This window comes from Aspergillus viridinutans (assembly GCF_018404265.1).
Source record: "Aspergillus viridinutans IFM 47045 DNA, scaffold_1, whole genome shotgun sequence".
NCBI classification, from domain to species: Eukaryota; Fungi; Ascomycota; class Eurotiomycetes; order Eurotiales; family Aspergillaceae; genus Aspergillus; species Aspergillus viridinutans.
Window position 1 is genome coordinate 4,862,063 of NW_025091217.1, and position 26,420 is coordinate 4,888,482.

At 49.8% G+C, this 26,420-nt stretch overlaps 11 protein-coding genes across 11 annotated transcripts; 6 read left to right on the plus strand and 5 right to left on the minus strand.

Moving 5' to 3' along the window:
- Nucleotides 1-992: 992 nt before the first annotated feature.
- On the minus strand, nucleotides 993-2,001 carry Aspvir_001389 (SANT/Myb-like DNA-binding domain-containing protein; the record flags this gene model as incomplete). Its single annotated transcript, XM_043266511.1, has 6 exons — nucleotides 993-1,034; nucleotides 1,097-1,180; nucleotides 1,231-1,263; nucleotides 1,319-1,366; nucleotides 1,441-1,804; nucleotides 1,997-2,001. 6 exons carry the CDS (start codon nucleotides 1,999-2,001, stop codon nucleotides 993-995), a joined length of 576 nt encoding a protein of 191 aa, XP_043122446.1.
- Nucleotides 2,002-5,593: 3,592 nt separating this feature from the next.
- On the plus strand, nucleotides 5,594-6,746 carry Aspvir_001390 (ER lumen protein-retaining receptor; the record flags this gene model as incomplete). The annotated part of the gene is made up of 3 exons (XM_043266512.1): nucleotides 5,594-5,690; nucleotides 5,764-6,056; nucleotides 6,123-6,746. The coding sequence occupies 3 exons, from the start codon at nucleotides 5,594-5,596 to the stop codon at nucleotides 6,744-6,746; spliced, it is 1,014 nt and encodes a 337-aa protein (XP_043122447.1).
- Nucleotides 6,747-9,149: 2,403 nt separating this feature from the next.
- Nucleotides 9,150-10,343, plus strand: Aspvir_001391 (uncharacterized protein; the record flags this gene model as incomplete). Its single annotated transcript, XM_043266513.1, has 4 exons — nucleotides 9,150-9,242; nucleotides 9,310-9,966; nucleotides 10,033-10,098; nucleotides 10,170-10,343. 4 exons carry the CDS (start codon nucleotides 9,150-9,152, stop codon nucleotides 10,341-10,343), a joined length of 990 nt encoding a protein of 329 aa, XP_043122448.1.
- A 1,023-nt stretch (nucleotides 10,344-11,366) lies between these two features.
- Nucleotides 11,367-12,711, minus strand: Aspvir_001392 (putative translation factor pelota; the record flags this gene model as incomplete). The annotated part of the gene is made up of 3 exons (XM_043266514.1): nucleotides 11,367-12,026; nucleotides 12,083-12,577; nucleotides 12,634-12,711. The coding sequence occupies 3 exons, from the start codon at nucleotides 12,709-12,711 to the stop codon at nucleotides 11,367-11,369; spliced, it is 1,233 nt and encodes a 410-aa protein (XP_043122449.1).
- A 757-nt stretch (nucleotides 12,712-13,468) lies between these two features.
- On the plus strand, nucleotides 13,469-14,633 carry Aspvir_001393 (aldo/keto reductase family protein; the record flags this gene model as incomplete). The annotated part of the gene is made up of 6 exons (XM_043266515.1): nucleotides 13,469-13,540; nucleotides 13,606-13,616; nucleotides 13,690-13,747; nucleotides 13,812-13,993; nucleotides 14,054-14,423; nucleotides 14,478-14,633. The coding sequence occupies 6 exons, from the start codon at nucleotides 13,469-13,471 to the stop codon at nucleotides 14,631-14,633; spliced, it is 849 nt and encodes a 282-aa protein (XP_043122450.1).
- A 424-nt stretch (nucleotides 14,634-15,057) lies between these two features.
- Nucleotides 15,058-15,849, plus strand: Aspvir_001394 (uncharacterized protein; the record flags this gene model as incomplete). The annotated part of the gene is made up of 1 exon (XM_043266516.1): nucleotides 15,058-15,849. One exon carries the CDS (start codon nucleotides 15,058-15,060, stop codon nucleotides 15,847-15,849), a length of 792 nt encoding a protein of 263 aa, XP_043122451.1.
- Nucleotides 15,850-16,535: 686 nt separating this feature from the next.
- Nucleotides 16,536-17,396, plus strand: Aspvir_001395 (alpha/beta fold hydrolase; the record flags this gene model as incomplete). The annotated part of the gene is made up of 2 exons (XM_043266517.1): nucleotides 16,536-16,968; nucleotides 17,035-17,396. The coding sequence occupies 2 exons, from the start codon at nucleotides 16,536-16,538 to the stop codon at nucleotides 17,394-17,396; spliced, it is 795 nt and encodes a 264-aa protein (XP_043122452.1).
- Nucleotides 17,397-17,657: 261 nt separating this feature from the next.
- On the minus strand, nucleotides 17,658-18,728 carry Aspvir_001396 (intradiol ring-cleavage dioxygenase; the record flags this gene model as incomplete). Its single annotated transcript, XM_043266518.1, has 4 exons — nucleotides 17,658-17,843; nucleotides 17,898-17,965; nucleotides 18,045-18,406; nucleotides 18,481-18,728. 4 exons carry the CDS (start codon nucleotides 18,726-18,728, stop codon nucleotides 17,658-17,660), a joined length of 864 nt encoding a protein of 287 aa, XP_043122453.1.
- A 652-nt stretch (nucleotides 18,729-19,380) lies between these two features.
- Nucleotides 19,381-20,482, minus strand: Aspvir_001397 (tRNA 2'-phosphotransferase; the record flags this gene model as incomplete). Its single annotated transcript, XM_043266519.1, has 2 exons — nucleotides 19,381-20,274; nucleotides 20,336-20,482. 2 exons carry the CDS (start codon nucleotides 20,480-20,482, stop codon nucleotides 19,381-19,383), a joined length of 1,041 nt encoding a protein of 346 aa, XP_043122454.1.
- Nucleotides 20,483-21,243: 761 nt separating this feature from the next.
- Aspvir_001398 (uncharacterized protein) lies at nucleotides 21,244-24,341 on the minus strand (the record flags this gene model as incomplete). The annotated part of the gene is made up of 4 exons (XM_043266520.1): nucleotides 21,244-22,520; nucleotides 22,571-22,663; nucleotides 22,716-23,708; nucleotides 23,795-24,341. 4 exons carry the CDS (start codon nucleotides 24,339-24,341, stop codon nucleotides 21,244-21,246), a joined length of 2,910 nt encoding a protein of 969 aa, XP_043122455.1.
- A 456-nt stretch (nucleotides 24,342-24,797) lies between these two features.
- On the plus strand, nucleotides 24,798-25,819 carry Aspvir_001399 (Efg1 domain-containing protein; the record flags this gene model as incomplete). The annotated part of the gene is made up of 2 exons (XM_043266521.1): nucleotides 24,798-25,128; nucleotides 25,194-25,819. The coding sequence occupies 2 exons, from the start codon at nucleotides 24,798-24,800 to the stop codon at nucleotides 25,817-25,819; spliced, it is 957 nt and encodes a 318-aa protein (XP_043122456.1).
- Nucleotides 25,820-26,420: the final 601 nt, after the last annotated feature.

Consider the following 26,420-nt stretch of genomic DNA (forward strand, 5'->3'; position numbering starts at 1 on the left):
TATCTTTTGCAGATTTAGGAAGACAGGAGAGATGTACTGGAATGTTGCTTCTGGGCCCAATGGAGATTGAACCGGTGTGATACCCGATGACCTGGTGATAGATAGAGGGAAGGAGGATCTTTTGAGTCAGCGAGTTTTGCTCCGATAAAGGATTTCTCCACACCTGGATGGAGTAAACTACTACCGAGTAATATGTGGGGAACTCGATCGATATGCCAATGAGCGCAAGCCTCTTCCCTCTCTGACAAAATTCGATCGACGCAAGGATGAGTACCACGAGTAAGATGAAGGGAGAACAGAACAGAGGCAAAGAAAATGAGCGGGGATCCGAGGAAGGTTTCTACAAGTATTTGTGTCCCGCCGCGGGAAACTTTTTTCAACCTCAAAAGCGTCTTTGCTGGTCTCCGCCCTTCGCGCCTTGGCAAAAGTCATCCTCAACGTGGCGATGGATCGAAATTTGAAAGTACAAGATAAATAACAGATTAAGTATCGGATAGCCGAGACAGGTAGTTGTCGGCTCTACTATCGTCGCGGAACCCCCAACGATCAGCCCTCGGAGAGCTAGGGCCATCCAAGCCCTACATATACATTATCGTCTTGGTAGCGCGAAGTATGATAATATTGTTAAGCAAAGGCGATTGTAAACAGGGACGGCTCGATAGGCACGTGTGGCTTGGGATGTCTTAAGCAATCACATTGATTCTAGCACATGCATCAACTTGGTAGAGAAATGCATATGATTGAAAATAAACAAGTGAAGTCAAGGGCATATAGTGACAGTAGAAGAGCACGGCCGAAAGGAAACCCAACGAAACGAAAGAACACAGACTGGATAAATGAAAAATGACGAACTCCATGAACCTGTGCAGTTCCTAAACCTTGTTTCCATGTCCTGCGCGCTGTGCCCACCGCGAAGCTCCGAGTTCGATATGTAGAGAGTTGCATCATTACCCTGCATGAAAATCGTCACGTCGTTGAATGTCATATCACAATCAAAGATTCTTGAAATGCTCCTTCGCATATTGCTCGCATGCCTGTTTAAACACAACGATTTAGGAGTTGGACACCACGCAAGTTGGAGGAAGATGTGACTAACTTTGGCGGGCTTTCCAACTTTCTGTCCGATGACCTTCCACTTGTTGGCTTCGTATTCTTTTATTGCCTCCCGTAGGGCAACGGACTGAATGGTGTCAGCGCACAAAGATCATCCAATAATCTATCAGGCAGTACCTCTTCTTCCGCGAACTCGGCATAATGCATGTCCTGCGACAGATGTGAGTATCATGTCCGAGCTCATAAGAGTGAGGACACGCCCAACCTTGTACCAGTGCTTTTTCACACTTCCCTCAGTTCGGGTGGGAAAGGTCTGCAGGATCCGCAAAGGAGCAAAGAATCAGCGAAGCCAGCTTTATCGATACGAGGTAGACCATCGGGACGAACCTTGGCAATCTCGCTCCAGCTGCGACCCGCGTCGCGCATCGTCTTGAGTCTCTGTTCTTCCTCCGCCGTCCATGGCGTATTGGTCCGTCCTTTCTTCTTTGGAGCCGCTTCTGGGGCACTTTGGGGGTTCTGCGTTGCATCCGCCGAAGCAGAAGTGACTGGTGCAGCCATGGTTGCTGTGGCACTTGACTGGGGTGAAGCGCGGCGTTTGCGGGAGTTCTGAGGCGCCACCTGAGCAGGAGGTATAGGAATGCCCTCGTAAGTAGGGACTCTCTGGAAAGGGTTGATTTGTTGCTGTGTTAGGAGTTGTGGTGGTACGCTGGTGGAGACAGATGTCTTGATGCGCTTGGATGTTGGAGGCGACCTGGTCAAAAAGAGAATGAAGAGAGACTCAAGGTTAGTAAGTGAGACGTGCTCCTTTTCCCGCCATGAGCGGGAAGCGTACCAAGAGAAACACGCTTATAGCATGCACATGTATATCCCATGTAGATGGAGTACACGGAAAGGGAAGGAAGGTCTTCTGCTGCGGCGCAGGACAAGAAAAAAGGTCACTTACGACATGTTGGAAGATACGCCGCTGTCCCAGTCACGCTGCGACGATTCATCTGTCAATACACATGCTTAGGAGATTAGCACATCTGCTACTGACAGGAGTTTGTGTAGATTGGCCGTCAAGTCTAGGGAAGTGGGATCTTTTTGTTACACTAGACGCGGTGATGACACGGGCGCATCCCACAGTGTGGCGGTAGCGCCGCAGAAAAGGAAGGAGGGAAAATGAGCGAAGGGCAGAAAGGAGCGACCGGAGGGTGATACATGCATGCATGCATGTACTGTATGTATGCGATTAAGTCAAAAAAGAGAGTGCTGGGATGGAGTGGGTAGGAAAGTGAGGGTTCAGATGGTAGAGTAGGCGAGGGAAGGGGAAAGAGAGAGGGATGTATAAACAGGCTTAGGCACAGTCACAGGAGTAGTTCTCTAGCATCTTAGGATACAATGGCTGAAAATAGTACGGACTGACTCGATGTTGTTGACTGGAGTCGATGATGATAAGACACTCTTGTCAGGACCCGGTGGAGATACAAGAGGGAACGGAGAGGAGTGTGAGATCAGAGGTGAGGCTTACTGATCGTCAGAGTTCATTTTATTGGTATCTTTATCTTCGAGAAGAGTAAAGGAGGGGAAACATCAGAAGTATTAACCCGAGCTGAAGAGTGGGTAATGGTAATAGTTGTCAGTAGCAGAGACAAGTTACATTCGGAGGTTGAAGAAGCAGCAGTGGGAGGAGGAGTAGAGGTAGGCTGACGAAGTGATCGATAAACAAATGGGGGAGAAGGGAGGGAAAGGGAAGCAGAAAAAGGAACTAATAATGGGAAGGGAGCAGTAAGAAACCAGCAATTCAACCTTCTCTGTAACAATGCTAGACGCCAGATCCAGTAACCGTCAGCTAATCTAAAAGTACCTTTGAGCTACAGTACCTAGAACCAGGTAGGTAAAGTACGTCAACTAGCTACATTACATACATCTCAAAAGTACTTGGTACTTGATGCACTTATAAATCGATTCATCAGTACGCTACGGACAAATCCCTATAATTCATCGATGATAGGTAGTATCTTTGGCTAAAATTCAGCGGATGGTTGAAGAAAGACTGTGATAGAAAAGACCAGGGGAGCATCGATAATCCATCCTCCATTCATACTTTATCATTCATTCCCGCTCAGTCCGAATCCACCTACTTGCTTTTTTGCCCTCTGTCTTTGGACAATGCTAGCCAATGAACATCAGATGTTGAAAGAGATCATTCTCATGAGACAAGAGACCATCACTTGTGATTGCTTGCATCTGATCAGAGAGTATTTCAGTTCCTAATGTGATGACTCGAACATGGGACAGACTCTCATACCATGTGAGAAGATAAGCAGGATTCGGTACTGTGCTTCATACAGCAAGCCACACCTAGTAACTGTAGGGTATGTAGCTCTCCAAGATTCCAACATGTCCAAAGCACGGGTGATGACTTCTTGCTTTGTTTTGGTAGATAACTTCATACTTATACAAAAATAGTGATCCCTTCCTCCATAGCCTCTGTGACTTCATTTCTACTACGCGGGCTTCTGCTCTTTGCAGAATAAAGGTCAATCATAATAATAACAAGGCCTGCTTGATCATCCTTGGGGTAACAACCACTTAGATGCTAGGCAACGAACTAGCCAAGACAAAGAGGGGGGGAGGTGGCGGGATTTGTCCTGTGCAAGTTGTAAACTACTAGTAAGAGCGCCGGTAGCTACATTGGAAGAATAGCAGAATGAGGACAAGTGAGGGGGCCAGTAATACATTTGTGGACGGCATGGCCCAACTACTTTACTGAGTATCTCTTCCCGATGTGACTTAAAACAAATGGATGACAGGGACTCTGAAGAACTTCGCATATCTAGTACTGCCCTGAAGCCGCCCAAACGGCAGAGTACGACCTCAAAAAACCCAGTATGCTCACGTTCATTCGTGTATTGTATGTATTGCAATACTTTCTCCTGTGCACGCAAGGTAATCACAGTCCAGCCCTGTACACCTAGCGTCAATGCTCCAGGCAAGTGCGGGGTAAGCTGAAGGCCTCAATCAGGCAGAATCCGACCAGTCAGGCAGTACGAAGCTTGTCCTCTGACGACAGAACGGCCTGCTTGTCGGTACATGTTGCAGAATCACGTACACCAGTGAGTTAACCGGTGATATAGGCGTAGTACCGCCTTGACAGAAGAAGGCAAGGTCTGATATGGTGATTCTTCCCACAATGCCGATCCAATATGACCAAGTTACCGTCAAACATGTGACAACTATCTAGTATAACTAGGAGATACCTCAAACGGTTCAGGGTCAAAGAGCTTATTATAGTACAGTGGTTTGAGTTACTGATCAGCCAGATAAGCATTATCTCAATTTATCCAGATCTACATGAGGTAGGCACTCATATTTCTCTTCATGGCGATGACCAGGTCATTGGGACTCCATAATAAATTATCTATTCTTTCAGGGGGACATCATAAGTGACTGACCTGCAAAACAGAAAGGCATGCCGAGTTGAATTGCGAAGCACCTGGCAGTCTTTTCAATTAAGCACTTAATGACCATGCTTATCACGAAATGAAGAAGAGACCTAGATATACGACAAGCCCATCAAAAGCATTCACCTACCTGGTCTCATTGTCAAACATTTAGTAGCACCAGAGTATGTACTATGTTCTATTTACCTGCCACAAAGTTATGTTTATTCGATCTTTAATAGGCATATCGTCGAAGTTTCCAGTATCTCGCCGATCAAGTACGGAAGGTATGACATGCATTATTATTATGAGCCAGCTTCAGCCCACCAAGCTGGTAAAGCTGGCAGAACCTTCAAGGACGACGCAACAGTCCCGTCTCATCAGCACGAATGCACGATGGCCCCGCGCTATCGACTCAGCGAATCTCAGAAGCTCGGTATTTGAAGATGCAGCAAGGACATGGAGAGCAAAGAGCATAAGCTGGCTCGAGTTGTTCTTAATCCATCGTAGAAAGGAGCTTGTCCGTTTAGTTGATCGAAAAGCTACTTATGTCCGCAGACAGCTGGACAAGAGCTAAGGAGCGACGTCACCCGAAGCAACTCACGTGATTGGGACAACGCGGCCCCGTGTTCTAAGACCATATTGGGTAAAGCCAGATGGGCGGTGGATCACTGAGAGGAGAAGCCGAGATAACAGATCACAAGTGCTATCACTTGTTACGTACCTCGACCTCTGCTTTTGTTTCACCATGCACTATTGACATTTGATTGTTTTTAAGTGATTATCTCTCTTGAGTATACAGTCTTTTCTCTTTCCTCGCCAATACCACCTGACGAAGAATTCCAATTGTTATCTCGCTGCCTAACACGTCGAGCTACCGCCTCTAGGTAGTCCTTATCTTGGCCTCCCGTGAGGAGTCGCAGCACAACACCTAAGCTCCAAAAGCTGTCTTCACCACAAACGAAAGCTTCAGTAACAAGATCACCTGAGTGCCTGCTTGATTAACTGAACCTTGTCGATGGTAGTCTAGAACGGTGACTCTCCAGACCGTCTTCCAGCGTCTTTCCATCAGAACACCAATCAGACTCCCTGAAAGATTCGAAGAATAAACCAAGATGAGTATGAACGTCTTTCGCCTGTTAGGCGATCTGTCCCACATATCGTCGAAATGCATCTTGATGTGGGCCATTCATCGGAACAAAAGTGCGGAAGGTAAGTACAGACACTCCCGCCCCTCACAATAGGGATGGGGACGGGCAACTGACTCTTCGATTCTGAATGGCAGGTGTCTCGCTACTCACACAGATGCTTTATGCTGCTGTGTTTCTCACGCGCTACCTTGATCTGTTCCGAGGGAGCGGATGGAGAAGCTTCTACCTCGTTTTCTTCAAGTTCTTCTATATATTCTCTTCTTTCTATATCATCTTTTTGATGATGAAGGTCTACCCACGGACGCGTGAAAGAGAGAGGGCATGGAAGATGGCTCTCGGCTCCGTCGTGGTTTCGCTTGTCCTAGCGCCGATTGTGACTCCTATTTTCGACGATAAAGACCTCTTCAAAATGCACTGGTTCACCGAGGTGGGTCTAGCACACTGTGCACACAGAGATCTTGTTGCCCCAGTGCTAATTAGAAGTACGATGCAGACAATGTGGTCCTTCTCCATCATCCTAGAATCCGTATGCGTGCTTCCCCAGCTCCTTCTACTCCGCCAGACTACCGTTCCTACGGTCATTGATTCATACTATCTCCTCGCTCTGGGCTCTTACCGCGCGTTCTACATACTGAACTGGTTTGTGAGAGGGTTTGGCTCCGAGAAACACTGGGATCCGATCGCGATGATCTTTGGTATCCTTCAAACTGCTCTCTACATTGATTTCGCTTGGGTCTACTATTCTCGTCAGCGCGTCAAGCTTCGAAATGGCGGTGTAGTCGATTCGGAAGATTATAGTAAAAGTTGGATAGTTAACAAGGTGTTCAATATCAGACGGCGACGAGAAAGTCTGGACGAGGAGCAGAACCTTACCGGAGAAGGAATGGAAGGGGAGAGGGGAGCCGGTGGTGACAGGCCTAGCAACAACCGCTGGGGTGCTCGCGGCATTTCCATCTCGGCGGACGATACCTTGGACGAGCACACCCGGCGCAAGCCCGGGGATGCGGATAACGAAGGCTTGGAGGGATTTCTGGAGGATGAGGATGACAGTCTGGACGATCAGTCTGATGGGCATAGCCCATTGCATCACGCACCGGTCACGTCCAATCGCGACTAATAATCGCTGCTGATGGCGATACTTATATATAGAAACCCTGCAGCAAGTGGATTGCTCTCCCTTGTTCCAGTGTCTCGTCGGCTTTGGAGTGATCAGCTACTGATTCTGGCAATGTTTTGGGAGTTATTATGTATAATGGCTCAAGGCGCAATCATCGATCAATGCTATTTTTGATAACGGGCAGTTAGCCTTATCTGCTTTTAGGATATTGATGAGATCATGAGAACCATACGGATCTTTTGACTGGATCATCAATTTAAAGTAGTGCGGAGATCCATGGTAAGGTCAGGATCCGCCGAGTCGCCGAACTAGCTTGTGATTTAATCTTTTGGTACAACCTGAAACAATAGCCTGACAGTGTCCAGTGTTTCCATTGCTGCGCCAGGGCATAGCCACTGAAAGAAGGGTCGAGTTGTACTTCTATCCATTCAAKATGCACACAGACGATGCATGAGTCGATACTAGAGAAGGATCCAATGCTTCTCCGGAGACGGAGAACGCCTTGCAAGGTGAAGTATCAATTTCAAACATGTTTGTCCCCATCATGACCCATCATGACGACGGAAAGTGCGTTTGCCCAAAATGGACTATACTAAATCTTGGCACCGCCTGCCGAAATCCCGCGAGATCACGTGTGAATGTCTTGCTATTTCGGCAAAACAATGCAAGAAAATAATTCTGGGAGAAAAGGATGACAAATTCTCCTTGAAATTACCCCACAGACAAAAAGTCCCATTCTGAATTTATGACGGAATGCTAATCTCGACGAGACAGGCTCGGCTGAGTCGACCTTGGTCTCTTTCAGCGGGTCATCCTTTTATTTCTTAAGCAAACAGTTTATGCTCTCTAAGCGCCAGCGCCAGCGCCATCTCCGATATACGGTCGATTGGAAAATGATGACTCAAGCCGCTCAACCGACTGGCAGGAAGCATATCCTCTGGCGCGTATGCGGCATGGTCTTCGTGGGACACGTGGCTCTGAATAGAGGGATGCAGACAACCGGCAAAATAATAATAATGGGAATCTGGGAAGCTGCCACTCACTACTTTTCACGGAAAGCTTACTAGTCATGCAACCAAGACAGTTAGTAATGCGCAATTATGGGAGATTGATTAAGGCTTTGAGTCAGGCTCTGCTTAAAATCTCACCTTCATGGCTCAGGCTTTCGACTAGTCCACTAACTAGTTTAGCTCAGTCAGATCAGGCGTCTAAGACCTTCTCAGAGCCCACTGGACAAGCCAAATCCTCCAGGGGTTTGCAGCTGCAATTACGAACAAGCGCTTAATGGGCCGCTATCCGTGGATCCTTGTCTGGCTCAGGACATGGTCTGTTCCCTGATGGACCTGTCTTTCCTGACATAGTCCAAGTGGGTTTCTAGTAATGATTTCTTGCTCCTTAAGTCATGTTGAGCAGCCAATTGTTCCGTACACTGGCCCCATAGTCGTCTAGAAGCAAGGATGTAGACTCGCTGTTCTGGAACTTTAGCCCTTTCCCTTAATTTCTTTTGATTGCACTCATCCTACGATCCGCTTACTGACAGCATCAAGAACGTCCAATTTCTATACTACTCCACTAGCTAGTCAGTCCTTCGACGTCTTTAGCGCTAGCCCCCTTTACGAACATTTGTCTCCTGAAACTGCTGCAGCGGGCCACTAAGCACCTGATGCCATCCAAATGTCATTCTACAGGTTCCCGCCTCCCCTTCCTGGGTGATCCGATGCATTGGGACTTTGCTGCTGCGGGAGCTAACCTTTCCATCGATCAGGGTGGGCCAAATGCTGATGTCTGCGCCCCGAGAGTTTGGGGGCTGGAATTCTAGCTGTCATGTCATCGCGAGAGAAGATATTACTTTCCTTTGATAACAATTCGGACCCCATCTCTGGGGTGGCCAGGCGCTTAAATGCAGAGCCATCGTCGTGTCTACACCTCTCGTTACGAGCATATTCGTGCGGCACAGTGATAGTCGGCGGTATATCTGATGCTTTCTGGGAGTTCTTTTGGCCCGTTGACGTGGGAGCTACTCGAATCTGGGCCTGCCTTGCAAGGCACTTCGACTACGTCTTGATCATCCCGACTGGCGTATATGAACCTGGATCAGACTTTTGTTGGACGTTCTTCCCGTCTGCAACCCATTTTATGCCTTCAGTTCGTTCCTAGAGAAATAAAATAAGCTGTTGCGCAGAAGTGGCTACTTTGAAGTCGTCGTGGCGGGCCTTTATATTACTTTCAGTCGACCGTCCCTCCTGCTTCTTGCCGCCGACACCTGTTGGTCCTTCAGCCTGTTTCATCAACCGTTTCATCTTTTCTCGCCACACATCAGCTCATTCGCTCTCGTCCTGGTCTAAGCGCGTGCCCAAAGTTTGCTCTATGTATCCTCAAACTCCTTCCGGGTTCGCCGGCCAAATGCCCTATGGCCAGGCCACTCCAGGAAGACAGGGCGATGAATTGGATGAATACTATGAGGCACTACCGCCTCAATGGTCCGGTGTTGAAACGGTAGGCCAATCTTCCGTGACATCTGTCCGGTGTTTCAGCTAGCTGACCAAACATTTGCGCTGCTTAGTCTCCGTATTTAGCAATGAACCATCCAAACTCTACCACAGCAGCTGCATATCCGTCCGCCGCTATCTCAACACCAATCAGTCTCCCAGACAGCTCCTTTGTCCATGCAAGACCGAGCCCGGTTGTCAGTCATCGTTCGCAAGAATATCAGTACAACATATCCGAAACAGTCCCGCACCATGGGCTTGGGATCACTGCACCGTTTCCAAGTAATTTTCCCCGAACGGTAACGGCGGGTCTAGGACACGCTACAGATGAATACGACTTTGGCCATGCCGAAGCTACACCGTCTCCACATCCGCCTCCGGCGAAACGAGTTAGAAGAGGCAGCTCGAAAGCCGCAAGTTCGACTCGTGAAACCCCAGTCACAATACTGCCTCATCCTGAGGGACTCCAGCGACTAGAGCAAGAACGGCGACAAGGCCATATTGATCTTCATCCCCACCACAGGTCTCGCGCTCCCGGCCGGGGCCGGCGCGATCCGCAAGCGGAAGAAGAAGATGCTTTTGTCGAGGGACTGCGAGAACAGAACCTGGCATGGAAAGTCATCCGGGAGCTGTTTCGCGAAAAGTTCAACAAAGATGCATCGGAAGCACGCCTGCAAATGCGGATGCTGCGCCGGCGCAAAGAACGGCTAGCCCGGTGGGATGAGAATGATGTGAGTATGTGTGTCATGACCCTCTCCTTTATTTTGTCGTAATTTATTAATAACCGAGTGCTCCAGATCCCACTTCTCATAAGAGCTCGAGACCATTGGGAACGTGAAAAGTATCCTTTCATTGCTCAAAAGGTGAGATCGTTCCGCCTGTTTTCCATGACATACCCATACACGTTCTGCGAGCTAACATTCTGGTGATGCAGCTGAGGGACCTAGGCGCTAGAAGGACATACACCCCGCAGCAGTGTGAGGCTCAACTTAAAGATATGGAAGCTGAAAGCCGAGAACGCGCCGATGCCTCGTTATCGCAGATGACAGAGCGCTCACGGACTCGAAAACGAGTTAGGGCCAACAGCGATACGGGGCCATATGTTTGACGATTTCTCTATTTTCTCTTTCTGGCTGACGTCTACAATCATCGCCCAGAAGCGCATTGATTTGATCTTCCACAGTGCCGCATTGAGTGACATTTCTGATTAGCAGGGTTCAGCGCTGCGCATAGCATTGCGTTCTCATTGCCTCAGTGGCATCTCTCCTCCTTTGCATATTTTTCCCTTCGCCAATTCTTTCATGGACATATACTTTTTATACAACTCATGTAGAGACATGTCGATACGAAATTGACCATGAGTACGTCTACTGGTCATACGAATACATAAAATTCTGCATATTTCATGCCTTCAAAAATAAATCCCAATATTTAGTCTCGAGGAAGGCCAGAGGTCTCGCGGGCGATGTCACTGTAGTACCCCCAGGCGTGAAAATAGGGCCCGATGGTATTCGTACGCTGACATATGCAAATTCCCAAATCCTGCTTTCCAAGAATCGAATCTAGAACCTGCTGAGAATCATCTAATCCTCTCACAAGCCTAAGTCAGGCCCCATGCATGCATAAAACCATCTGCGGCTGAAAAACCAGGTCCAAAGAGACAGACAGCGCATCCGCTCTAATAATTGCAAGAATTTAGACTACGCCATGGCAGTGGGGGCTATATGTCTGGATTAACTACGCACCAGTCAGCATGCGGCGTAGGCGCTTAACCTGCAGGACGTGCAGCAGACCCGTGCAAAGGAGTGGTGAGCCGGGCTCAAGTTTCAGACATGCGGCTAAAGATGGAGTAAGAGCTAAGGATGTTAATGCGGGCTAGGCTATTTAATCTTCAGCTTACATAGGACATACATCTCCACGGGCACGGACATATACGGACATGGGGACTTATTTCCGCTCTGGGATGTACGTGGGTGGAAGATGATGGTATGGAATCGTCGTCTATGGTCAAAAATATAATCGCTAGTGCAAAGATAGGCGCGTCGAGATTTATTCGCTTCAACGGTATCGTTTTTAACGTGTCGGTCATGTCTAGCCCCCACTTCTGAAGACCAGTATTGCTCAAAGATGATCAGCTAGCTTCAGCGGTTTCTTCGTCCGATTCAAACTCCTCCTCGACTACTGGGAACGTGCACAAAGCGGCAACGCCTCCCAATCCGTCCAGTCTTCTCCCGCTCTCATGGTCGGAGCTGAGTACACGCACTTCGCCCCCCTCGTCGTCCCTAACTCGGTCAACAAGGGACACCCATCGTTTGCGCTCTGCCACGTCCTGTGACCGGAACAATCGGTTTGAGATGATGAGGACGCCGCCCCCGCGGCCCACGGCCCCTTGTTCGACTGCCGACTCGACCTCGCGAGGTCCATAGACGGCCTTGTTAGACTCCTTGCGGAGGTGTCCAAGAAAGTCGTCCATCAGTTTGGTTTCGCGGGCATATTTGGTATCCGCAAGGATGGTCTTCACTGCAGGTGATTGCAGAACCTCAGCGAGAGAATGCAGATAGCCTGAGGCTGAGTGGACAACGACAATACTCGGCAATAGTCGTTTGAGGGCAGGTGTAGTCGTCGAGGCAACAGACTGTATGTATTTCTGAAATCCGGCAGCGACAAAACCAGGCGACGCGAGAAGAACGGGCTTGACGGGCTCGTTACTGGTGAGAGACGTAGCGCTGGTGTTGAACTCCATCTGCCGGAGAAGAGTGTCCAGTGTGACCTGGTAGAATTTTGACATTCCCTGCTTCGCGTAAGTAACTATATCTATACAAGTGCGTTGGCACACGGGTGGAGTACCTTATCATGATCCCCGCCTCCGCCGCCTTGTCGTTTTCGCGGAACTGACATCTCGACCTTCTGCTTCAAGATGGTTTGAAATTGCCCAATAAAGCAAATGTGGGCCAGTCCTTCCTGCATAACAACAGCGACCGCTTCCGCCCTCCGTTTGCCGCTCTCGTCAACGGCATCTTGGAGCATCTGTACAGCAATGCTGTCCCACCCTACTCCCTCCCCATTCGCACCGATCTCTTTTTCCAGGGTGAAATTGCGATTCAGCTCCAGATCCAATGTATGATGTTGTCCGACTTTAGTGTGCGGTGTCTCGTTCACGATTGTTCCTCCGACATGCAGTTGTGAGCTCTGAGGGTCGAAATCCAAGCTTTTCACACGGATTTCCAGCGTTAAGTGGACTCGGGATGAAGTTGTTGTACCGGTGTCGTGTGTCGTTGTGACGCGACGGATTGCGCTTGCGCGAAGGAGGTCACCGGGTCTGATCAGGTTGTAGGCGTGCCACTTAATGCAGGAGCCGTCAGAGCAGGTAAGTATCCGATGGGGATCGGGTCGCATACCATATCCTCCGGCTCTTCAGGACACAGAGTGACTGTGCCTGAGCCACCGTGCTCTATCTTGTTCTTTATTAGACGCATTTGACCGGTAGGTGAATAGATGTGGGATGTTGAGAAAATAGATAGCCAATCGTATGTATATCCAAGATATGAGTGTTATAAGTTGTTGCGATAAAAGTATACTTTCCCAAGGAGATGCTTAGCACTCAATCAAGCCAATAGTGACAGAGACACTGTCGCCTTCGCAAATCATGAAGAAACCGACGTAAAGTAGAGAGATGATTCAACTTCAGGCGCCAAGGCAGCTTCAGGAGATGCGGGACAGTTCCTGGATAGGATTAGCGCTGTTACCTATCGATAAGAAAGATGGAACCCTAAGCCCTGAGACACGTCAGTTGCGTAGATAGATGAGTGATGTCATTCATGGTATGTGGTAGTATGTCGATGATAGCCTGCTTCGAGGCCAAAGTAGTGCTGTCCAGGAGGACGCTGGTTTTCTCCAACAAGCTCTCTCAGTTTTTCTTGATTTTGAACCAAGCAAATCAATGCCGTTATCCTTTCCTGGACCGGACCCCGACAGAACCTACCCCACGTTAGGTACACCCCGCCGCAAGACTAACACCCATCAGGAAGCTCGTAATGGCATTTTGACTTTCGGAGCGGGAAACGTGAGCGACTATCGGTCTCCAAGGCTCCAAATCGTCATGGACTCCAATGGATGACTGGCAATATAAATAATGATCCAAGTTCGCGCAGCTACGTGTGTTTTTCTCAGCCATCCGTTCTATTTCTCGACCGATTGTTCTTGCCACCATACTACTCCATAGTAACTGCAACAATGGCCCCCGTATCTCTCCAGTCCACCTACAAAATGGTCTCGGGATATGAAATCCCGGTTGTTGGGTTCGGTGTGAGTAATAAGTCCCAGTGGCATAGTTTCCACTATGAACCAAGCCGCTGACACAAGATCATAAGGTTTATCAAACGTGTGTTCAAATTTTGTAGCAAGTCATCATTCAAGGATTGAACGCTATACCTAACCTGTAAATGGCAATGCAGGCCACCCGAGATCACCGAGAAGGTCACGCTCAAGGCACTGGAAACTGGATACCGCCATGTAGGTGCCATGAAAACTGTTGAAGCACCAGGCAAATTGAGGCTAATCGGCCGTGCTCCCCTAGATTGACAGTGCAAAAGCCTATGCGAATGAGAAAGAATGTGCGGAGGCTTTGAAGAAGTCTGGAATTGGCCGTTCCAAGATTTTTTTCACCACAAAGGTTCCCCGGTCTTGCATGTCCTATGAAAAGGCCAAGGAAGCCATTGAGCAAAGTATCGCTGCTACCGATCTTGGTTACATCGATTTGTAAGCGAATAACCCTAATCTTCAACGAGCGAGCGACGCCCCTGGCTAACTAAGGGGCAGAGTCCTGCTGCACGCGCCCTACGGTGGGAAGGAGGGTCGCCTTGGTGCCTGGCGCGCCCTCGTGGAGGCTCAGAAGGCAGGCCACATTCGTTCCATTGGCGTCTCCAACTATGGCATTCACCATCTGGAGGAGTTGGAGGAGTACATTAACAGCGGTGTTGGAGGCCAGATTTCCGTTGGACAGTACGAGATTCATCCCTGGTGTGCGAGAGAGGACATTGCTGCCTGGCTGAAGAAGCGCAACGTTGTTGTTGAAGCCTATTCTCCCCTTGTTCAAGCTCAGCGCATGGACGAGCCTGTATTGCAGAACTTGGCCAAGAAGCACAACAAGACACCAGCTCAGATCCTGATCCGGTGGAGTCTGCAAAAGGTACTTTCTTTGTTTCTATTATCGATTGAGTCTGTGGCTAATGCCGTCTTGCAGGGCTATGTTCCTCTTCCGAAGTCTGTGACCGATTCCCGTATCGTTGAGAACATGCAGGTGTTTGACTTCGAATTGTCTGGCGAGGACATGGAGAGTCTGAACACCGGCATTTATGCCCCGGTTTGCTGGGATCCTGTTAAAGATGTTCCACTGTAGAGCGATTTTTTAAATTCACTGAAAATAATAGCAGGAAGACGACGGCAGCCGGCGAAAAATATGTACATGTCTACTTCTCTCATATATATAAGAAGCAACACAGTGCCAGGTAAATGCAGGATTTTGGTAGGCAACAATGATCAAATCTCAAAAAAAAGTTGTATCACTAGATGAATTGAGCATTTTGTAAACTTAAGCGGTGGTAACTGCCGCAGGAAATGAGAAACGCCTGTTGATCTGGCCGGGACAACATATCGCCGCCAGCCAAGGATGTCAACAATAGCTCTCTCCGCGTTATATCAGAATAATCTACGTACCCCAGAGGTATTGCCATCAACAATAACGGAGAGAAGCCTGCAAGTTACGATCTTCAAATGCACCCCTGCATCTTGATATAACTGAACCTACCTGTCATCCCTCTACCATGCCCGATCAGCCGCGGCGCATTATTCTGGAAAAATCCAAGACAGTGCGCCGCCGGTATCAGCGCAGCAACAAACGATTCCAATTTACAGCTTCACAGATCGAACGCATCGAACGCGAAGAGGAACGCGAAGCACGAGCTAAAAAGCTTAGAGAAAAGGAGAAGAAACGCCAAGCCAATAAGAAGAAAAAAGCCGAAAAGGAAGCCAAAGAACGAGAAGCACGAAGACGACTCGGTCTCGCTGATCCTCATGCTCTCCCCCTTCCTTCCAGTCAGCCATTGCTTTCCAAATTTCTCAACAAGCCCGCAGCGAAACCGGATACAGAGAGCGAGACTTGTGAGGAGACAGAGCTAGACAGCCACAGCCAGGGGAGTATCGCAACCGAAATTGACGAGAGCCTGCTTTCGGATTTAGATGTCGCTGCCTTCGACGATCAGACGGCTGCAGGGGTATCAGAGCCAGATAATCATACAGCAAGCAATGATCAGAAGGGTCATGTTGGTCCGTCTCAGGACGATGACGACGAGTTCTCCGAATGCTCGATTTTCTACGACGAAGACATCATCAAAGAAGTGGAAACAATTGCTACTGCACAAGATACGGCAGGCAGGCTGGGGGAAATAGATCAGGCGACGAAAGAGCCATGCAAACCTGCGTTAACAATAGGAGAATCATTCCAAGATGACACGGCGATACTCCTTGAACAGTTCGGCCATCAGTTCGGCAGCGATGAGGAATTCGAACAGGAATTGATTCGACTCGATACTGTATCCGTTGGAAACCCATCTTGAGTTGGCTATACGAATATTGGATATTCAATATGCGATTGGGAACATTGTCTACTTTGGTGGATTCAATGTACAAACCGGTCGCACAAGTCCATCCTTGAGGGGCAGACTGCATTGGAGCCATTGTTGACAATCACTGACAATAATAATCCCGCAGACTCGCGCAGCTCAAGAATGACAGCCGTTTGATCCGACCCGACGGCCAGACCCGCACTGATCGGATCGTGATGCCCCTCTTGTCGGGTCGGGTGGTGATAAGCTGGGCGGCGGCTCAACCCGCATTCCGACGGAATCAATTATTCTGAACGATAATTATGAAGGCAGCTTTGCACGAACAGAGATTATGTGGTAACAATAGTGATGGCCACTTGCACAGCCGCCTCGTTGTGCTGAAGACACTACCTCTCGAGAGGTATATCAGAGCGCATTATCGATAAGATAGGAGAACGAAGCCGAAGAAGTATGAAGATAACAGTGGGTTGACGTCAATGCGGAATAAAACATAGTGTATCGGCTCGTTTTGTTTGAGAGCTTCTTTCTTGGAGATACCTCATTGCTATCTATTTCTTCGCATTCAGTACATTCTAACGATATTGCAAACAGCTCCTCGTCTTTCCTCACCTTTTGTACTGGCGTTGCTGCTGCGAGATATACCCACCGTCTACTTCCAGTCTCAACGGATCGAAAAGATGCCGTGCCTCGACGTATGTGGGCACTCACTCCACTATGCTGATTCCCATCCCAATGGAGCTCCCAAAGACGGTGCGACCATTGTCTTCATTCACGGCCTTGGCTCCTCCCAAAATTACTACTTTCCTATTCTCCACCATCTGACTCCTAAGCACCGCTGCATCACCCTCGACACCTATGGTTCTGCCCGCTCCCCGTACACCGGCCAGCTCATTACCATTGCTACCATTGCTTCGGATGTCATTGCGGTACTGGATGCGCTAAACATCCCCAAGGCCGCTGTAGTCGGCCACTCGATGGGCGGACTGGTTGTGACGCTCTTGGGCGCACAGTGCAGCGATCGCATCACGGCTGTAGTAGCCGTGGGTCCCACCCATCCCTCGGAGACCCTAGCATCCACGATGCGCCAGAGGAGCGACACCGTGCTCGAGGGTACGTTGCTTCCATAGACCTAAATTCACTGTCAAAATGCACAACGTGTGAGCTAACCCAAAGTAGCCGGAATGGAAGCAATGGCCAACACCGTCCCCAACGCCGCTACAGGCTCGCAAGCCTCCCCGCTCGCCAAAGCGTTCATTCGCGAGCTCCTTTTAGGCCAGAACCCGAAGGGCTACGCCACGCTATGCCAGGCTATTGCCAAGGCCCCCGCGATCGACTACTCGTGCATCACTGTGCCGTTTCTGCTCATTGCAGGTGAAGAGGATAAGTCTGCGTCGTTGGAAGGATGCAAATATATCTTTGACCGGGTGTCCAGTGAGACGAAGAAGATGGAGGTATTGCCCAAAGTCGGTCATTGGCACTGCATCGAGGCCCCTGATCTGGTGGGAGGGATGATTGCGGGGTTCCTTGAGAGATTGTGATGTGCTGTAGAGTTATAGCATCTTGGGAGATATTGAACGGATTGTCCTTGAGTTTAGACCTGAAATTAGTGCTTTAGTGCCCATGGTAACGCAGCTGTATCAATGCATTATCAAGCTAGAAAGCAATACAGGCGAGATGAGCGCAATTTCGGCAATACCAGCCAAAACGAGAATCCATCATCGCATTACGGTATCACGGAAGAACACAAATATATATACACAAAGCCCAGCTATTGCCAGACTCCGGTCCATTCCACTGCCCTACGCCCGGTCCGCCACCAGCTTGACATCGTATTCAAGCTCAAGTCCAGCTTGAGGGTCATCCTTGCGCGGCACAAAGTCCACGATCAGCGAGTCCTTGACGGCAAACACCGAGTCGTTCGTCAGGTACTTGTCCTGGCGGTCGAAGATCTGCGTGGTGAGTGGCTTGTAGCCTTCCTGCGTAGCCTGCAGTGCAGTTAGCCCAAGCTGGCTCTTTACTTGGAAGAAGCGAATACTCACGATGATGTGGATATGGGCGGGACGGAAGGGGTGTCGGTCCATGAGCTCGAGTAACTTCCCTGCGGGACCTGTACGCCACTCAAGATTAGCGTCTGCAAAGCCTCTACAGCGATAGCGATAGCAATAATGATGGGATCAAATACGTACCATCATTCGGCACAGGATACGGCGTCGGACGTAGGCAGTAAAAGTAGTACCGCCCGTCGGCATCCGTCTTGAACTTCCCGCGCAGGTTGAACTCCTCCTGGTTCGGATCCTGCTGCTCATACAGCCCGTTCGTCGACGCCTGCCACACTTCCACCGTCGCGCCAACGAGCGGCTTCTTGGTCTGGAAATCGATTACGCGCCCGTGCATGAACACCATCTCGCCGTCCGGCACGTCCTTGACGATATTGTCGCCGTTGTTGCGGTAGGGGGTGTCGGCGCGGAAGAAGGGGCCGAGGATGGCGGTTGCGGTGGGTGCGTCGGCGGCCTCTTCAGCGAGCTTGAAGGTGATTTCGTCAACGAGCCTGTGTTCACACAGCAAAGCGATACGGTTAGTACAGGTGCCGGGGACTGGGAAATAGGGATATGTGGCACGTACGACTCAAGCCCGATCACGTCGCAGACAAGCTGGCCTTCGTTGCGCTTGTCGTCGCTCATCTGTCCGGCCCAGTTGAGCAGCTTGACGCCGGCCATCCATTCGTCGACGGTGAGTTCGTTCTCGCGCGCGAAGTCATGCACATGGCGGATCAGGCTGGCCATGACCTTCCGGAAGCGCGGGTTGGTCTTGGGACCCATCGCGTTGATGACATTGTCCGTAAAGTTGGGGTCAAACCGATTAGTAGCCATGACTGGAGGAGGCCTCAGGGATCGTATCCGGTAGAGAGGTTGGGTATATACTGTATCAGAGATGGAAGAGAGGACGTGGATGAGAATCAATAACAGTCCACAGAAAAAACAGTCGCAAGGACTATCATCCAGCTTATATTCCACAAGATCTAAATCAACAGAGTATGATTGGAAATACTCGCTTTCCGGACGGCAATGTGTGCCCCAGATCCCAAGATGACCCCGTAATTGATGATAGTTCGTCAACTGCTATCATTGAGTGTCGGCTCACCAACATGATTGGGCAGTACAATGATTGGCCATTCAGGATTGACAAACATTGCAATCGGAAGCAGACCAAGCCATCAATCTAACCGCTCTGTGTTCCGCCGTGTCATTTGCAGTGCAGAACCATATGACACTTTTTCGGAAAGGGGAGTAGAGGACTACTATGGTGACGATCCGATTTCCCCGCAATCCGTCGGATGACGGATAGATGCGCTTATGTAAGGCCCCAGCATTGTCCCCGCACACGTCAGCCGATTTGGCTTATCATTATGCATCAATATTAGAGCCGAGAGAGTACTGCGTACAGCTTCAGAGCTAGGTGTAATTTAAGCATCTGCGCTCAGATATAAATCAGTAAGACTTGTTCACCACATGATCGTGGAGATCATCCATTTCTTCTACCCCGTCTTCTCCCATCCGATCCTGCTCGTGGGCCCTTGGGATTGCCTTTCTGAAGCAACTCCGACGGCAATTCCTGGATAGTTTGCCCATGTTCCCAAATCTTCCCCAGCCCACATTTCCTTTCCACGACAACATCAAAGAATTCAACGGGAATAATCTTCTGCGACTTGCCATCTCCAGTCTCCTGATTCCCCGCTATATCCACGCCCTCACTCAGGATAACCCCATTCTCACTGCGCCAGAACGGACACCCCGCAGCCAGTGCCTTCTTGATGTCAATGTAGATCAGAATCTGCGCATCTCGCCTCATCCCGGAGATCACACGCCCATCGTTCAGACCCGAGGACCCCGTGGCTGAGTGCGCCGTCCCGTCTGCATGCGTAGGTAGCACGGATTCCAGGGAAGGCCCCGTTGCAAAATGAACCTGGTTCCGCCCCATGCACCGAAGCCCGCCGGACTGGAGAATGGCCGGCCAGACGGCATGGTATGTCCCATGCACAACAGTGTCCGGTATCCTCGACTCGTCTTCCAATGTCAGTCTCTCCAGGAACGCGGCCGCTTCCACGCTCTTAATGCTGTGTCCCTGCGTCGCTCGTATCAGGAAATGAGAAGGATCTGTATCGTCCACGGTGAGTGCAGTCGCCGTTGCGTTCTCTTGCCCCGCGCTGGTGGTCGGAACTTGCGACGTAGGCATGGAGCTCGGTTCTGTCTCGCAGGCGGGGGTTTCCCCTTCGCGTACCCCGGACGTTGTCGTGTCGCTTATCGCTTTCGCCGAAGGGATGTGTAACAGCGCAAACCGCTTTTTGTCGGACGAAGCGACCGCGTGAATGATTTCAGGAAGGGTAACCTTAAGAGACTTGGTTTTCTTCCATGCCAGCTGTGCAAGATATGTGTATCAGTCATATACCCTATTGAATGGTTCCGTCTGTCGTGCATACCACGTCCGCCACGTTGGCATACCCTTGAGAATCCATTTTCAGCCCTTCTTTTTCTGCTGCATGACGCAAGAGCAGACTTAACGCTTTGGAAATAGTCACTTCACGACTCTGGTTGCCTCCTCTGCCCCTGCGTTGATTTTGCGACATTGTGACGGACTCGGCAAGCGGAGAGGAGGGGTATGTCGTCAATGAACGGAGGTTCTGGGTTCGGCGTAGAAGAATGGCGATGAAACGGATTTGTCGGTTAATTGTGCTGGCTTTTGTACTGTATCTGAATCCCGCAGCGTCAGTAACTGACTCGATAGAAGACTCATCCGGAGGCTGAGCTCACGCGATGACTCAAGTGGTTCCAGCGTGACTGGGCAACGGGGCTCTCGTACGGTGAGATTAGGAAAAGCTATGAAAACAGAGCCCACAAGAGCGCCTCAAGCTGTAGAGAACATCTGCCACCAGCATCAGCGAGAACAGTAATTTGGTTCGATTTGGACATGCAATGATGATACAAGTTTGACTATCTCAGCTGTGCAATAGACTAAACGGAGAAATTTTGTTTGACATCATCTGGCGGGCAATAATATTCCCCAACTGACCCGCCGGACTAGGAAGAAAGAGCTAAGGTACAATAGTCTACTGAGTCTATTCCGTCCGATTAGGTATTTCGTGAATCGTAGACTTGGCCTGTTATTGATTCTGAGCTTATGATAAATAATTTGTGAGGAAAGAGTACGTATAGTGGACAATGTAATGTCGATTAGCGAAAATGCCAAATAACCATGCCTCCATAAATGGGTATCGAAAGTAACAGAAAACTATACCACCATCCCTCATGAACTTCTAAAACCATCCTCATTGCAAGCCAGATATAGAAAACGAATCCCTCAGCCTATAGGTATAGGTATAGGTCACGCTCACCGATCACAAATGCAGCTGCATTCTGCAACGGGGCAAACATTATGCTTTGCAAACCATTCTCTGGCGTGATGTGCATGGAAACCATGATTGCAATTGATACAGAAGACGATAAATCTGCGCATGACGTCGGCCTCTGTGGGTTTACGCTGCTCCTGACCAGCATCGGCAGCGATACAGGCCCTAGACATTGGATCTGGGGAGCCCATCCAGAGCGTGCAAACTCCACAGCGAGGCATCGGCCGTCCACACCTAGCGCAGACCATTCCTGACATAACAGCTGTACCCAAGGGATTACCAGCGGTCGAATGTACCACTTCCCCTGTAGCCGAAGGAGAAATTTGGGAAGATGCATCGTGTTGGGTGAGTGGTCGAGTGCAGTAGTTACAAGTCAAGCTGACTTGTTGTCGGGGCGGCTCGATGAGTCTGCGCCCGTCCCAAGTGACGGCAAACTTGCGCGAGCCGACGTCGAATCGCGCTCTCTCTAATTGGAGTTTCCATGAGTTCATCTGCCAGCGATAGGTTTCACGCCATGCTTCATACCGAGCCCTACCCCAACCACTCCTGATGAAGCGTGGGACTGTGTGGCTCATGGCTAGAACAGGAGTCTGGATATCATTGAATTTGTTGATATAAGATTGGAAAAGGTCCAGGGCAGAGTGGCCAAGCCCCGTGAGAACTATACCTTCAATGTCGCCTTGCCGGATGACTTCAGCAATAGTTTCCTTCAAGTATCCGGAGAGTTCCGTGTCAGGGAGCCAACGTAGAGCTACTTCGACGCGGTACCTCAAGGGAAGCGTAGACTCGTGAATAACGGACTTCCAATCTCCTTTACTCACGAGCGCCAATATAGCTCGTGCATAGGGGTCTGTGAGTTCCTTGGCGATCTCCGCGCACGTCTCTTCCCAATCTGAGTCGGTATCGCCTTTGGCCGCACCTGCGATTGCCATGGCAAGCAGCTTATGCGCCTGGGTGGGCGTGTGACTGCGCAACGCCTGATACGCCAGCTTAGCCTCGTCCTGGAAGACGGCCAATGCAGCTGCTTTAGTATGCTGATTGTCTGCAGAAAGCCTTTTGACAAGCTCCTCCAATTCGCGATGAGATTGTGCCGCACCACAGAGACGCAAACAAAGTCGTCGATGTTCCGGACGAGCTGTCTGACACCCTTTGGATTCGGGCAAACTTAATTGCTCCCGCACAATCTCGATAATACTTTCGCTGATCGATGGAGACTCGTCCCCACTTGAACCGATGTGCCGGCTGTCATAACTTTGACCTGGAAGAGATTAGCAGACCGCATAATCAGCAAAGACGGAAATAAGCTACCTAGGTCATTGTTCCAGATATCGTACACCCCCAGGTAATTGAAATCCAAGCCATTTATGATCATTGACAGATCAGACGAGTCTGAACGTGCGCCTATACCGCCTGTCAGAGAATCCATACAGATGTTATCGTAAACACTACTCACGTTCTACCCAATCCCAGAGCCACTGAAGTTGAGGGTCATCGGCTAAAATTCGCTTGTTGCGCGTTTCGTCGAATAAATAGCCCTCCTTGCACCGTAGTCTGTTTACGGTCAATGATGCCAAGGCTTTCTCTGCAGTGAGAGGTTGACCCAGAGTACCCAGTGATAAATTCCTTTCTCGCGATTCGCGACTGGAGAGAGGATCTTTGACGTGGGCGCCCGATCGCGCAGCTCGGCCTTCTTGCGGCAGCTTCCTCTCTTCTAGAGCTGAGAGATTCGCCTCGCGAATGTTCTCAATTACTTGTGAGATCTGCGTCTGATCCCCGAATGCGGGCCGTAACTCAGTGAAATCGAGATGATTCTCAGAGCTACCGCGGATCAGAACACCCTGAGAGGATAGCCGCACAGGCGGAGACGGAGGCTGTACCGTAACCAGGCCGACTTGACCATTTCCAGCTAACGTTATAGCGGTGGGCTCGCTGGAAGTACTCAGGTTCAGAAAGTCAAACGCCACAACTCTATCTGACTCCTTGCAGCCTCGGGTGGGATGATCGAATGGGCTGAGGACATCGCGGATCGATTTCGTATAGATTTGTTCTGGATAGTCATGGAAGGACCCTTGCCCGAGGGTCTCCTCCATGGACATGCGATACTCTTCTGACAAGTACTCTTTGACGACGTCAAAAGTTTTGAAGCAGCCAGTGTTCGAAAGCGCACCCAGACAGCCTCTTTTTGTCCTCGAGAATCGCAGACTCCAGAGAGAAGTTCTGGGACCGAAGACATTCTTGAATTCGAGCGCTGGGCCCGGATGTCCGGACTCCAGCATATTCGCACCCCCAGTGACATTAAATCGGGAGCTGGCCCGTCGGTCCCAGATGCAGATGGTAGGGTCGTTCGTCGGATAACAGGATGCGATATAGTTCTCATCAAGCGAGTCGATCGCGAGATTGTGCACGCATCGCGTGGGAAATTGGAGAGACGGATTGCCAGGACCTTCTGTAGGGAATTAGTTGTACATCCGAACCGAAAAGAAAGAAGGTAACATGGTACAGCGCTTCTGCAAAGATGGACAAGACACTTACCTCGAAGATCATATATTCTCACGTATTGGCCCTTCACCCCGGTGACAAGCACGTCGGGCTGGTCTTTAAAGAATTTGACACTCGTGATCGGCTCCGAACTAGCCAATTTTCTGAGAGGCTCGACATATCCCTTGGAAACTTTGTTGATCATACGCTGATTGACATCCCAAATATTCAAACAAAAGTCGTTGCGAACCCGGTCCAGCCCAGCTGCCAGCAGGCCGTGTCTACTGAACGAGACAGCATTACAGTACCGCTGATGGCGAATGGGGAATGAAATCGACTCCGCATTCTCGCTGCTCAAGCGCAAGACAGTCGCGTCACCAGAGGATTGGCCCACAGCAACCAAGGACTCGTCCACTGGAGACCAATCGAAGGCGCGAAAGGCGGGAACCTTGGTGTGCGTCGACAGCACATCGTATTCCAGATTCTTGCCGTCGAATGCAGTTGCTTTGCAGAGTCGGAAGGTTTTCCCTGTCACATCTACGGAGAGAAAGCGCTGCTCCGCTGTGGTAGAGGACGGGGCCCAGCGAATGGCGGTCTCCATTATTTCCCTGCGGTTTGTCTGGACTGTCGAGGGAAGGATAAATCAACTGCAAAGTAGGTACCTTAGTCAAGCAACCTGGCCCATTCTAAGAAACAACGCCCAGCTCGCAAGCTAAGCTGACTCGAATCGAGAGACGGGACGCATAGTAGCAGTTAGAACGCTTTAAAAGTCAAGGTTGACGATACAAGTGCTCAATCCCAGTGATTTCCAACTCGCATTGGAATAATCAACAGGGTAATTTCCTCCCGTGCTCTCTTCAATCGCTAAGCGCGTCATTACTACCGGCCCCGCTCTGATTGGTCGCAGCTGTTATCCTGGGGAACTCCTCGGGCCGACTGCTGATCCGCTTATTTTTTTTATCGCTTTGGGATTTTTATTTTCTTGTGTCGGCCTTTATCTTACCTGTGATCAGCAGCGAACTACTGAACGGCATTGCAACCGTTTTTCAGTGACAAGATGCCCAGAGAATTCTCAAGGGAGAAGCGATCGCCTTCTGATTCCACGGCGACCAGTAAACGAAAGTACCGCGAAGGCTCGGAAGACTCTCAACCAGCAAAGAAGAAGAAGATCCACCCTCCCAAACATGAACATAACCACCCCTCCGTGAACGAGTTGAAGAAGCGCATCCGAGATGTCAAGCGTCTGCTCAACCGGGTCGACCTGCCAGCCGATGCGCGCATTGTCCAGGAGCGTGCGCTCGCAGGATACGAGAAGGATCTTGAGGACGAGTTGGCGAGACGCCATCGGTCCCAGATGATCAAGAAGTATCATTTTGTTCGATTCCTCGGTACGAGAATCTCACTACAATTTGGTTTTGGCGAATAATTTTAGAGCTAATATGGCCGATCGCAGACCGAAAAGCCGCCTCAAAAGACCTCAAGCGTCTCCTCCGTCGCGAACAGGAAATCTCCAATTCCGATCTCGACCCAGCAGCCAAGAAAGAGAAACTAGCTGCTCTCGCAGGGAAGATACACGCCGCGCATGTGAATCACAATTACACCATCTACTACCCGCTTACGCAGAAATACGTCGCGCTCTACGCAGAGCAGAAGAAGAAAAAGAAGGAGTCCACTGCACAATCGGAGAAGCCGAATGAGTCTGGCGCGGAAGTTGTCAGCAAACTCATATATGACACGACGGGTGAGAGACCACCCATGTGGCGTGTAGTCGAGAAGTGCATGGAAGACGGGACGTTGGATCTTCTCCGTGAAGGGAAATTGGACGACGGTGAAGGCGAGAAGAGTTCACAAGCGTCCGAGCAGAAGAAGTCGAAGAAAAGCACGGATGAGGATCAACATGCACGCAACAAGTCCAGTAAGGATAAGGTCTCCGATAAGGCTAGCGGAAAGTCGAGAAAATTGGAGGGCAAGCAAGACAGGAAACCCAAACGGTCCGCGGCAATGGAGAGCGCATACCGGAGTGCTAATGAGCACAATGATGATAATAATGAGAGCGACGGTGGTTTCTTCGAGGAGTGATTCATCAATTCGCATTGCATCTGCGGCCCGTTCATTGAGCGGTCTGTTTTCAAGTCGGTTAGCGTCTGTATTCGGCTCTTCTATCCATGCTGTCAGGAAAGCAATCACGAGGTTGTCACTATCCTGTATATCTTCCTCAGTTGGGGCAGAAAATTTTGTGTAATGCTTCTTGACATTGTTTTGCTCGCTCTAAGTCACTGGAGATGCTTTCGAGGAGAGACCTCTTCCTGCACCAGCCGATAGTGATTTTGAGTCATATCACACTTGTATGAAGACTCGACCGAACAAACTCCATTTTCACCATTTCCTCTCTAAGTAACTGCAAGACATAGACATAGATACTGCTCAAATATACACCATCAACTCCGAACCATTGTACCGGGTCAAACAAGACAAAAAAGTAATTGCGAAGGAAAGGTACCAATCAAATAGACTGAGGCACTGCCCAGACTTTCAGGCTCAGCTTGAGAAAATCACTCGAGTGCATTCTGACACACATCGGTTCGTTGAACAGGTCACTTCGTGCCTCATAGAAGCAGCCGATACGTATTGAGACACGGCGGCAGCCCTCCAGCATGACCAGCATTGAGACTGCCTGTGT